Below are 11,712 nucleotides of genomic sequence, written 5' to 3' on the forward strand. Positions count from 1 at the left end.
GTCCACCACCGACATTTCCTCGTCAGACGTTTCCCACTGCCGTCGCCTCCACGCCGTAGCCGCCGGAAACCAGCTTCTTGCTAACGACACTCTTGAGCAACGCAGCCACCTCCGGAGCATCGAAGGCAGCCATGGCGAGCAGCGCGATCGGCAACAGCTTGTCCAACTTGGCTCCCCCTAGAAGGGGAAGAAAGTTTGAGGAGAGGCAGCAAATCGCCTGCCGGATTCGTCCTCAACACATCAAGAGCTTTCGGTGCGACGAGCGCCAACAGCATCAACTTCTTCATTCCGTCGTCGCCAAAGGCTTTGCCCCCTGAAGCATTCATGAGCAATGCCTTTGCTGCGAACGCCAACAACAACTTCGGCTTCTTGTCCAACAACATCCGCGCCACTGGAGCCGCCAGCTTGAGCGGAACCAGAACGAACTTGAAGAACGCCTTAGTCATCTCCACGCATGCGATCTTCGACGCCACAATATCCTCCAGCTCCAGCACCAGTCCTAGAAGTTCCTTCAAATGGGACTGGTGGAAGTCCGCGGTGTCCGGTGACTCCAGGCCGTCCACAGTCATTGCGTCTCTCGCTCTCTCCATCATGGGCGCGACCTCGACGAGGAGGCCGGCCGGGGCCAATATCGCGTCGACAAATGCACCTGCAGAGTCCCCACTCTCGGCGTCCGCACCTGTCCACGCTGCAACGTCCCTCGAGATAGATTTTACTGCCGACTTGGCTTCCTTTGCTTCCGTTGCCGCCCTCGAAACTGTCATTTCGTCTTCGAACTGTCCGTCCGCGACCGCCCAGGAGTCAACCAAATAGTCCACCACCGACATTTCCTCGTCAGACGTTTCCACTGCCGTCGCCTTCACGCCGTAGCCGCCGGAAACCAGCTTCTTGCTAACGACACTCTTGAGCAACGCAGCCACCTCCGGAGCATCGAAGGCAGCCATGGCGAGCAGCGCGATCGGCAACAGCTTGTCCAACTTGGCTCCCCCTAGAAGGGGAAGAAGTTTGAGGAGAGGCAGCAAATCGCCTGCCGGATTCGTCCTCAACACATCAAGAGCTTTCGGTGCGACGAGCGCCAACAGCATCAACTTCTTCATTCCGTCGTCGCCAAAGGCTTTGCCCCTGAAGCATTCATGAGCAATGCCTTTGCTGCGAACGCCAACAACAACTTCGGCTTCTTGTCCAACAACATCCGCGCCACTGGAGCCGCCAGCTTGAGCGGAACCAGAACGAACTTGAAGAACGCCTTAGTCATCTCCACGCATGCGATCTTCGACGCCACAATATCCTCCAGCTCCAGCACCAGTCCTAGAAGTTCCTTCAAATGGGACTGGTGGAAGTCCGCGGTGTCCGGTGACTCCAGGCCGTCCACAGTCATTGCGTCTCTCGCTCTCTCCATCATGGGCGCGACCTCGACGAGGAGCCGGCCGGGGCCAATATCGCGTCGACAAATGCACCTGCAGAGTCCCCACTCTCGGCGTCCGCACCTGTCCACGCTGCAACGTCCCTCGAGATAGATTTTACTGCCGACTTGGCTTCCTTTGCTTCCGTTGCCGCCCTCGAAACTGTCATTTCGTCTTCGAACTGTCCGTCCGCGACCGCCCAGGAGTCAACCAAATAGTCCACCACCGACATTTCCTCGTCAGACGTTTCCACTGCCGTCGCCTTCACGCCGTAGCCGCCGGAAACCAGCTTCTTGCTAACGACACTCTTGAGCAACGCAGCCACCTCCGGAGCATCGAAGGCAGCCATGGCGAGCAGCGCGATCGGCAACAGCTTGTCCAACTTGGCTCCCCCTAGAAGGGGAAGAAGTTTGAGGAGAGGCAGCAAATCGCCTGCCGGATTCGTCCTCAACACATCAAGAGCTTTCGGTGCGACGAGCGCCAACAGCATCAACTTCTTCATTCCGTCGTCGCCAAAGGCTTTGCCCCCTGAAGCATTCATGAGCAATGCCTTTGCTGCGAACGCCAACAACAACTTCGGCTTCTTGTCCAACAACATCCGCGCCACTGGAGCCGCCAGCTTGAGCGGAACCAGAACGAACTTGAAGAACGCCTTAGTCATCTCCACGCATGCGATCTTCGACGCCACAATATCCTCCAGCTCCAGCACCAGTCCTAGAAGTTCCTTCAAATGGGACTGGTGGAAGTCCGCGGTGTCCGGTGACTCCAGGCCGTCCACAGTCATTGCGTCTCTCGCTCTCTCCATCATGGGCGCGACCTCGACGAGGAGGCCGGCCGGGGCCAATATCGCGTCGACAAATGCACCTGCAGAGTCCCCACTCTCGGCGTCCGCACCTGTCCACGCTGCAACGTCCCTCGAGATAGATTTTACTGCCGACTTGGCTTCCTTTGCTTCCGTTGCCGCCCTCGAAACTGTCATTTCGTCTTCGAACTGTCCGTCCGCGACCGCCCAGGAGTCAACCAAATAGTCCACCACCGACATTTCCTCGTCAGACGTTTCCACTGCCGTCGCCTCACGCCGTAGCCGCCGGAAACCAGCTTCTTGCTAACGACACTCTTGAGCAACGCAGCCACCTCCGGAGCATCGAAGGCAGCCATGGCGAGCAGCGCGATCGGCAACAGCTTGTCCAACTTGGCTCCCCCTAGAAGGGGAAGAAGTTTGAGGAGAGGCAGCAAATCGCCTGCCGGATTCGTCCTCAACACATCAAGAGCTTTCGGTGCGACGAGCGCCAACAGCATCAACTTCTTCATTCCGTCGTCGCCAAAGGCTTTGCCCCCTGAAGCATTCATGAGCAATGCCTTTGCTGCGAACGCCACAACAACTTCGGCTTCTTGTCCAACAACATCCGCGCCACTGGAGCCGCCAGCTTGAGCGGAACCAGAACGAACTTGAAGAACGCCTTAGTCATCTCCACGCATGCGATCTTCGACGCCACAATATCCTCCAGCTCCAGCACCAGTCCTAGAAGTTCCTTCAAATGGGACTGGTGGAAGTCCGCGGTGTCCGGTGACTCCAGGCCGTCCACAGTCATTGCGTCTCTCGCTCTCTCCATCATGGGCGCGACCTCGACGAGGAGGCCGGCCGGGGCCAATATCGCGTCGACAAATGCACCTGCAGAGTCCCCACTCTCGGCGTCCGCACCTGTCCACGCTGCAACGTCCCTCGAGATAGATTTTACTGCCGACTTGGCTTCCTTTGCTTCCGTTGCCGCCCTCGAAACTGTCATTTCGTCTTCGAACTGTCCGTCCGCGACCGCCCAGGAGTCAACCAAATAGTCCACCACCGACATTTCCTCGTCAGACGTTTCCACTGCCGTCGCCTCCACGCCGTAGCCGCCGGAAACCAGCTTCTTGCTAACGACACTCTTGAGCAACGCAGCCACCTCCGGAGCATCGAAGGCAGCCATGGCGAGCAGCGCGATCGGCAACAGCTTGTCCAACTTGGCTCCCCCTAGAAGGGGAAGAAGTTTGAGGAGAGGCAGCAAATCGCCTGCCGGATTCGTCCTCAACACATCAAGAGCTTTCGGTGCGACGAGCGCCAACAGCATCAACTTCTTCATTCCGTCGTCGCCAAAGGCTTTGCCCCCTGAAGCATTCATGAGCAATGCCTTTGCTGCGAACGCCAACAACAACTTCGGCTTCTTGTCCAACAACATCCGCGCCACTGGAGCCGCCAGCTTGAGCGGAACCAGAACGAACTTGAAGAACGCCTTAGTCATCTCCACGCATGCGATCTTCGACGCCACAATATCCTCCAGCTCCAGCACCAGTCCTAGAAGTTCCTTCAAATGGGACTGGTGGAAGTCCGCGGTGTCCGGTGACTCCAGGCCGTCCACAGTCATTGCGTCTCTCGCTCTCTCCATCATGGGCGCGACCTCGACGAGGAGGCCGGCCGGGGCCAATATCGCGTCGACAAATGCACCTGCAGAGTCCCCACTCTCGGCGTCCGCACCTGTCCACGCTGCAACGTCCCTCGAGATAGATTTTACTGCCGACTTGGCTTCCTTTGCTTCCGTTGCCGCCCTCGAAACTGTCATTTCGTCTTCGAACTGTCCGTCCGCGACCGCCCAGGAGTCAACCAAATAGTCCACCACCGACATTTCCTCGTCAGACGTTTCCACTGCCGTCGCCTCCACGCCGTAGCCGCCGGAAACCAGCTTCTTGCTAACGACACTCTTGAGCAACGCAGCCACCTCCGGAGCATCGAAGGCAGCCATGGCGAGCAGCGCGATCGGCAACAGCTTGTCCAACTTGGCTCCCCCTAGAAGGGGAAGAAGTTTGAGGAGAGGCAGCAAATCGCCTGCCGGATTCGTCCTCAACACATCAAGAGCTTTCGGTGCGACGAGCGCCAACAGCATCAACTTCTTCATTCCGTCGTCGCCAAAGGCTTTGCCCCCTGAAGCATTCATGAGCAATGCCTTTGCTGCGAACGCCAACAACAACTTCGGCTTCTTGTCCAACAACATCCGCGCCACTGGAGCCGCCAGCTTGAGCGGAACCAGAACGAACTTGAAGAACGCCTTAGTCATCTCCACGCATGCGATCTTCGACGCCACAATATCCTCCAGCTCCAGCACCAGTCCTAGAAGTTCCTTCAAATGGGACTGGTGGAAGTCCGCGGTGTCCGGTGACTCCAGGCCGTCCACAGTCATTGCGTCTCTCGCTCTCTCCATCATGGGCGCGACCTCGACGAGGAGGCCGGCCGGGGCCAATATCGCGTCGACAAATGCACCTGCAGAGTCCCCACTCTCGGCGTCCGCACCTGTCCACGCTGCAACGTCCCGAGATAGATTTTACTGCCGACTTGGCTTCCTTTGCTTCCGTTGCCGCCCTCGAAACTGTCATTTCGTCTTCGAACTGTCCGTCCGCGACCGCCCAGGAGTCAACCAAATAGTCCACCACCGACATTTCCTCGTCAGACGTTTCCACTGCCGTCGCCTCCACGCCGTAGCCGCCGGAAACCAGCTTCTTGCTAACGACACTCTTGAGCAACGCAGCCACCTCCGGAGCATCGAAGGCAGCCATGGCGAGCAGCGCGATCGGCAACAGCTTGTCCAACTTGGCTCCCCCTAGAAGGGGAAGAAGTTTGAGGAGAGGCAGCAAATCGCCTGCCGGATTCGTCCTCAACACATCAAGAGCTTTCGGTGCGACGAGCGCCAACAGCATCAACTTCTTCATTCCGTCGTCGCCAAAGGCTTTGCCCCCTGAAGCATTCATGAGCAATGCCTTTGCTGCGAACGCCAACAACAACTTCGGCTTCTTGTCCAACAACATCCGCGCCACTGGAGCCGCCAGCTTGAGCGGAACCAGAACGAACTTGAAGAACGCCTTAGTCATCTCCACGCATGCGATCTTCGACGCCGCCACAATATCCTCCAGCTCCAGCACCAGTCCTAGAAGTTCCTTCAAATGGGACTGGTGGAAGTCCGCGGTGTCCGGTGACTCCAGGCCGTCCACAGTCATTGCGTCTCTCGCTCTCTCCATCATGGGCGCGACCTCGACGAGGAGGCCGGCCGGGCCAATATCGCGTCGACAAATGCACCTGCAGAGTCCCCACTCTCGGCGTCCGCACCTGTCCACGCTGCAACGTCCCTCGAGATAGATTTTACTGCCGACTTGGCTTCCTTTGCTTCCGTTGCCGCCCTCGAAACTGTCATTTCGTCTTCGAACTGTCCGTCCGCGACCGCCCAGGAGTCAACCAAATAGTCCACCACCGACATTCCTCGTCAGACGTTTCCACTGCCGTCGCCTCCACGCCGTAGCCGCCGGAAACCAGCTTCTTGCTAACGACACTCTTGAGCAACGCAGCCACCTCCCGGAGCATCGAAGGCAGCCATGGCGAGCAGCGCGATCGGCAACAGCTTGTCCAACTTGGCTCCCCCTAGAAGGGGAAGAAGTTTGAGGAGAGGCAGCAAATCGCCTGCCGGATTCGTCCTCAACACATCAAGAGCTTTCGGTGCGACGAGCGCCAACAGCATCAACTTCTTCATTCCGTCGTCGCCAAAGGCTTTGCCCCCTGAAGCATTCATGAGCAATGCCTTTGCTGCGAACGCCAACAACAACTTCGGCTTCTTGTCCAACAACATCCGCGCCACTGGAGCCGCCAGCTTGAGCGGAACCAGAACGAACTTGAAGAACGCCTTAGTCATCTCCACGCATGCGATCTTCGACGCCACAATATCCTCCAGCTCCAGCACCAGTCCTAGAAGTTCCTTCAAATGGGACTGGTGGAAGTCCGCGTGTCCGGTGACTCCAGGCCGTCCACAGTCATTGCGTCTCTCGCTCTCTCCATCATGGGCGCGACCTCGACGAGGAGGCCGGCCGGGGCCAATATCGCGTCGACAAATGCACCTGCAGAGTCCCCACTCTCGGCGTCCGCACCTGTCCACGCTGCAACGTCCCTCGAGATAGATTTTACTGCCGACTTGGCTTCCTTTGCTTCCGTTGCCGCCCTCGAAACTGTCATTTCGTCTTCGAACTGTCCGTCCGCGACCGCCCAGGAGTCAACCAAATAGTCCACCACCGACATTTCCTCGTCAGACGTTTCCACTGCCGTCGCCTCCACGCCGTAGCCGCCGGAAACCAGCTTCTTGCTAACGACACTCTTGAGCAACGCAGCCACCTCCGGAGCATCGAAGGCAGCCATGGCGAGCAGCGCGATCGGCAACAGCTTGTCCAACTTGGCTCCCCCTAGAAGGGAAAGAAGTTTGAGGAGAGGCAGCAAATCGCCTGCCGGATTCGTCCTCAACACATCAAGAGCTTTCGGTGCGACGAGCGCCAACAGCATCAACTTCTTCATTCCGTCGTCGCCAAAGGCTTTGCCCCCTGAAGCATTCATGAGCAATGCCTTTGCTGCGAACGCCAACAACAACTTCGGCTTCTTGTCCAACAACATCCGCGCCACTGGAGCCGCCAGCTTGAGCGGAACCAGAACGAACTTGAAGAACGCCTTAGTCATCTCCACGCATGCGATCTTCGACGCCACAATATCCTCCAGCTCCAGCACCAGTCCTAGAAGTTCCTTCAAATGGGACTGGTGGAAGTCCGCGGTGTCCGGTGACTCCAGGCCGTCCACAGTCATTGCGTCTCTCGCTCTCTCCATCATGGGCGCGACCTCGACGAGGAGGCCGGCCGGGGCCAATATCGCGTCGACAAATGCACCTGCAGAGTCCCCACTCTCGGCGTCCGCACCTGTCCACGCTGCAACGTCCCTCGAGATAGATTTTACTGCCGACTTGGCTTCCTTTGCTTCCGTTGCCGCCCTCGAAACTGTCATTTCGTCTTCGAACTGTCCGTCCGCGACCGCCCAGGAGTCAACCAAATAGTCCACCACCGACATTTCCTCGTCAGACGTTTCCACTGCCGTCGCCTCCACGCCGTAGCCGCCGGAAACCAGCTTCTTGCTAACGACACTCTTGAGCAACGCAGCCACCTCCGGAGCATCGAAGGCAGCCATGGCGAGCAGCGCGATCGGCAACAGCTTGTCCAACTTGGCTCCCCCTAGAAGGGGAAGAAGTTTGAGGAGAGGCAGCAAATCGCCTGCCGGATTCGTCCTCAACACATCAAGAGCTTTCGGTGCGACGAGCGCCAACAGCATCAACTTCTTCATTCCGTCGTCGCCAAAGGCTTTGCCCCCTGAAGCATTCATGAGCAATGCCTTTGCTGCGAACGCCAACAACAACTTCGGCTTCTTGTCCAACAACATCCGCGCCACTGGAGCCGCCAGCTTGAGCGGAACCAGAACGAACTTGAAGAACGCCTTAGTCATCTCCACGCATGCGATCTTCGACGCCACAATATCCTCCAGCTCCAGCACCAGTCCTAGAAGTTCCTTCAAATGGGACTGGTGGAAGTCCGCGGTGTCCGGTGACTCCAGGCCGTCCACAGTCATTGCGTCTCTCGCTCTCTCCATCATGGGCGCGACCTCGACGAGGAGGCCGGCCGGGGCCAATATCGCGTCGACAAATGCACCTGCAGAGTCCCCACTCTCGGCGTCCGCACCTGTCCACGCTGCAACGTCCCTCGAGATAGATTTTACTGCCGACTTGGCTTCCTTTGCTTCCGTTGCCGCCCTCGAAACTGTCATTTCGTCTTCGAACTGTCCGTCCGCGACCGCCCAGGAGTCAACCAAATAGTCCACCACCGACATTTCCTCGTCAGACGTTTCCACTGCCGTCGCCTCCACGCCGTAGCCGCCGGAAACCAGCTTCTTGCTAACGACACTCTTGAGCAACGCAGCCACCTCCGGAGCATCGAAGGCAGCCATGGCGAGCAGCGCGATCGGCAACAGCTTGTCCAACTTGGCTCCCCCTAGAAGGGGAAGAAGTTTGAGGAGAGGCAGCAAATCGCCTGCCGGATTCGTCCTCAACACATCAAGAGCTTTCGGTGCGACGAGCGCCAACAGCATCAACTTCTTCATTCCGTCGTCGCCAAAGGCTTTGCCCCCTGAAGCATTCATGAGCAATGCCTTTGCTGCGAACGCCAACAACAACTTCGGCTTCTTGTCCAACAACATCCGCGCCACTGGCCGCCAGCTTGAGCGGAACCAGAACGAACTTGAAGAACGCCTTAGTCATCTCCACGCATGCGATCTTCGACGCCACAATATCCTCCAGCTCCAGCACCAGTCCTAGAAGTTCCTTCAAATGGGACTGGTGGAAGTCCGCGGTGTCCGGTGACTCCAGGCCGTCCACAGTCATTGCGTCTCTCGCTCTCTCCATCATGGGCGCGACCTCGACGAGGAGGCCGGCCGGGCCAATATCGCGTCGACAAATGCACCTGCAGAGTCCCCACTCTCGGCGTCCGCACCTGTCCACGCTGCAACGTCCCTCGAGATAGATTTTACTGCCGACTTGGCTTCCTTTGCTTCCGTTGCCGCCCTCGAAACTGTCATTTCGTCTTCGAACTGTCCGTCCGCGACCGCCCAGGAGTCAACCAAATAGTCCACCACCGACATTTCCTCGTCAGACGTTTCCACTGCCGTCGCCTCCACGCCGTAGCCGCCGGAAACCAGCTTCTTGCTAACGACACTCTTGAGCAACGCAGCCACCTCCGGAGCATCGAAGGCAGCCATGGCGAGCAGCGCGATCGGCAACAGCTTGTCCAACTTGGCTCCCCCTAGAAGGGGAAGAAGTTTGAGGAGAGGCAGCAAATCGCCTGCCGGATTCGTCCTCAACACATCAAGAGCTTTCGGTGCGACGAGCGCCAACAGCATCAACTTCTTCATTCCGTCGTCGCCAAAGGCTTTGCCCCTGAAGCATTCATGAGCAATGCCTTTGCTGCGAACGCCAACAACAACTTCGGCTTCTTGTCCAACAACATCCGCGCCACTGGAGCCGCCAGCTTGAGCGGAACCAGAACGAACTTGAAGAACGCCTTAGTCATCTCCACGCATGCGATCTTCGACGCCACAATATCCTCCAGCTCCAGCACCAGTCCTAGAAGTTCCTTCAAATGGGACTGGTGGAAGTCCGCGGTGTCCGGTGACTCCAGGCCGTCCACAGTCATTGCGTCTCTCGCTCTCTCCATCATGGGCGCGACCTCGACGAGGAGGCCGGCCGGGGCCAATATCGCGTCGACAAATGCACCTGCAGAGTCCCCACTCTCGGCGTCCGCACCTGTCCACGCTGCAACGTCCCTCGAGATAGATTTTACTGCCGACTTGGCTTCCTTTGCTTCCGTTGCCGCCCTCGAAACTGTCATTTCGTCTTCGAACTGTCCGTCCGCGACCGCCCAGGAGTCAACCAAATAGTCCACCACCGACATTTCCTCGTCAGACGTTTCCACTGCCGTCGCCTCCACGCCGTAGCCGCCGGAAACAGCTTCTTGCTAACGACACTCTTGAGCAACGCAGCCACCTCCGGAGCATCGAAGGCAGCCATGGCGAGCAGCGCGATCGGCAACAGCTTGTCCAACTTGGCTCCCCCTAGAAGGGGAAGAAGTTTGAGGAGAGGCAGCAAATCGCCTGCCGGATTCGTCCTCAACACATCAAGAGCTTTCGGTGCGACGAGCGCCAACAGCATCAACTTCTTCATTCCGTCGTCGCCAAAGGCTTTGCCCCCTGAAGCATTCATGAGCAATGCCTTTGCTGCGAACGCCAACAACAACTTCGGCTTCTTGTCCAACAACATCCGCGCCACTGGAGCCGCCAGCTTGAGCGGAACCAGAACGAACTTGAAGAACGCCTTAGTCATCTCCACGCATGCGATCTTCGACGCCACAATATCCTCCAGCTCCAGCACCAGTCCTAGAAGTTCCTTCAAATGGGACTGGTGGAAGTCCGCGTGTCCGGTGACTCCAGGCCGTCCACAGTCATTGCGTCTCTCGCTCTCTCCATCATGGGCGCGACCTCGACGAGGAGGCCGGCCGGGGCCAATATCGCGTCGACAAATGCACCTGCAGAGTCCCCACTCTCGGCGTCCGCACCTGTCCACGCTGCAACGTCCCTCGAGATAGATTTTACTGCCGACTTGGCTTCCTTTGCTTCCGTTGCCGCCCTCGAAACTGTCATTTCGTCTTCGAACTGTCCGTCCGCGACCGCCCAGGAGTCAACCAAATAGTCCACCACCGACATTTCCTCGTCAGACGTTTCCACTGCCGTCGCCTCCACGCCGTAGCCGCCGGAAACCAGCTTCTTGCTAACGACACTCTTGAGCAACGCAGCCACCTCCGGAGCATCGAAGGCAGCCATGGCGAGCAGCGCGATCGGCAACAGCTTGTCCAACTTGGCTCCCCCTAGAAGGGGAAGAAGTTTGAGGAGAGGCAGCAAATCGCCTGCCGGATTCGTCCTCAACACATCAAGAGCTTTCGGTGCGACGAGCGCCAACAGCATCAACTTCTTCATTCCGTCGTCGCCAAAGGCTTTGCCCCCTGAAGCATTCATGAGCAATGCCTTTGCTGCGAACGCCAACAACAACTTCGGCTTCTTGTCCAACAACATCCGCGCCACTGGAGCCGCCAGCTTGAGCGGAACCAGAACGAACTTGAAGAACGCCTTAGTCATCTCCACGCATGCGATCTTCGACGCCACAATATCCTCCAGCTCCAGCACCAGTCCTAGAAGTTCCTTCAAATGGGACTGGTGGAAGTCCGCGGTGTCCGGTGACTCCAGGCCGTCCACAGTCATTGCGTCTCTCGCTCTCTCCATCATGGGCGCGACCTCGACGAGGAGGCCGGCCGGGCCAATATTCGCGTCGACAAATGCACCTGCAGAGTCCCACTCTCGGCGTCCGCACCTGTCCACGCTGCAACGTCCCTCGAGATAGATTTTACTGCCGACTTGGCTTCCTTTGCTTCCGTTGCCGCCCTCGAAACTGTCATTTCGTCTTCGAACTGTCCGTCCGCGACCGCCCAGGAGTCAACCAAATAGTCCACCACCGACATTTCCTCGTCAGACGTTTCCACTGCCGTCGCCTCCACGCCGTAGCCGCCGGAAACCAGCTTCTTGCTAACGACACTCTTGAGCAACGCAGCCACCTCCGGAGCATCGAAGGCAGCCATGGCGAGCAGCGCGATCGGCAACAGCTTGTCCAACTTGGCTCCCCCTAGAAGGGAAGAAGTTTGAGGAGAGGCAGCAAATCGCCTGCCGGATTCGTCCTCAACACATCAAGAGCTTTCGGTGACGAGCGCCAACAGCATCAACTTCTTCATTCCGTCGTCGCCAAAGGCTTTGCCCCCTGAAGCATTCATGAGCAATGCCTTTGCTGCGAACGCCAACAACAACTTCGGCTTCTTGTCCAACAACATCCGC

At 57.9% G+C, this 11,712-nt stretch overlaps 5 protein-coding genes across 5 annotated transcripts; all 5 read right to left on the reverse strand.

Annotated features, from left to right (window-relative positions):
• Positions 1-80: 80 nt before the first annotated feature.
• On the reverse strand, positions 81-2,211 carry BESB_086060 (uncharacterized protein; the record flags this gene model as incomplete). The annotated part of the gene is made up of 3 exons (XM_029366939.1): positions 81-1,122; positions 1,188-1,457; positions 1,532-2,211. 3 exons carry the CDS (start codon positions 2,209-2,211, stop codon positions 81-83), a joined length of 1,992 nt encoding a protein of 663 aa, XP_029214787.1.
• A 167-nt stretch (positions 2,212-2,378) lies between these two features.
• BESB_086070 (uncharacterized protein) lies at positions 2,379-2,714 on the reverse strand (the record flags this gene model as incomplete). The annotated part of the gene is made up of 1 exon (XM_029366940.1): positions 2,379-2,714. One exon carries the CDS (start codon positions 2,712-2,714, stop codon positions 2,379-2,381), a length of 336 nt encoding a protein of 111 aa, XP_029214788.1.
• A 35-nt stretch (positions 2,715-2,749) lies between these two features.
• BESB_086080 (uncharacterized protein) lies at positions 2,750-5,450 on the reverse strand (the record flags this gene model as incomplete). Its single annotated transcript, XM_029366941.1, has 2 exons — positions 2,750-4,648; positions 4,761-5,450. The coding sequence occupies 2 exons, from the start codon at positions 5,448-5,450 to the stop codon at positions 2,750-2,752; spliced, it is 2,589 nt and encodes an 862-aa protein (XP_029214789.1).
• Positions 5,451-5,746: 296 nt separating this feature from the next.
• BESB_086090 (uncharacterized protein) lies at positions 5,747-8,478 on the reverse strand (the record flags this gene model as incomplete). The annotated part of the gene is made up of 2 exons (XM_029366942.1): positions 5,747-6,314; positions 6,389-8,478. The coding sequence occupies 2 exons, from the start codon at positions 8,476-8,478 to the stop codon at positions 5,747-5,749; spliced, it is 2,658 nt and encodes an 885-aa protein (XP_029214790.1).
• Positions 8,479-8,682: 204 nt separating this feature from the next.
• Positions 8,683-11,462, reverse strand: BESB_086100 (uncharacterized protein; the record flags this gene model as incomplete). The annotated part of the gene is made up of 5 exons (XM_029366943.1): positions 8,683-9,214; positions 9,280-9,677; positions 9,797-10,358; positions 10,433-11,197; positions 11,296-11,462. 5 exons carry the CDS (start codon positions 11,460-11,462, stop codon positions 8,683-8,685), a joined length of 2,424 nt encoding a protein of 807 aa, XP_029214791.1.
• Positions 11,463-11,712: the final 250 nt, after the last annotated feature.

The sequence above is a fragment of the Besnoitia besnoiti genome (genome assembly GCF_002563875.1).
Source record: "Besnoitia besnoiti strain Bb-Ger1 chromosome Unknown contig00096, whole genome shotgun sequence".
NCBI lineage: Eukaryota > Apicomplexa > Conoidasida > Eucoccidiorida > Sarcocystidae > Besnoitia > Besnoitia besnoiti.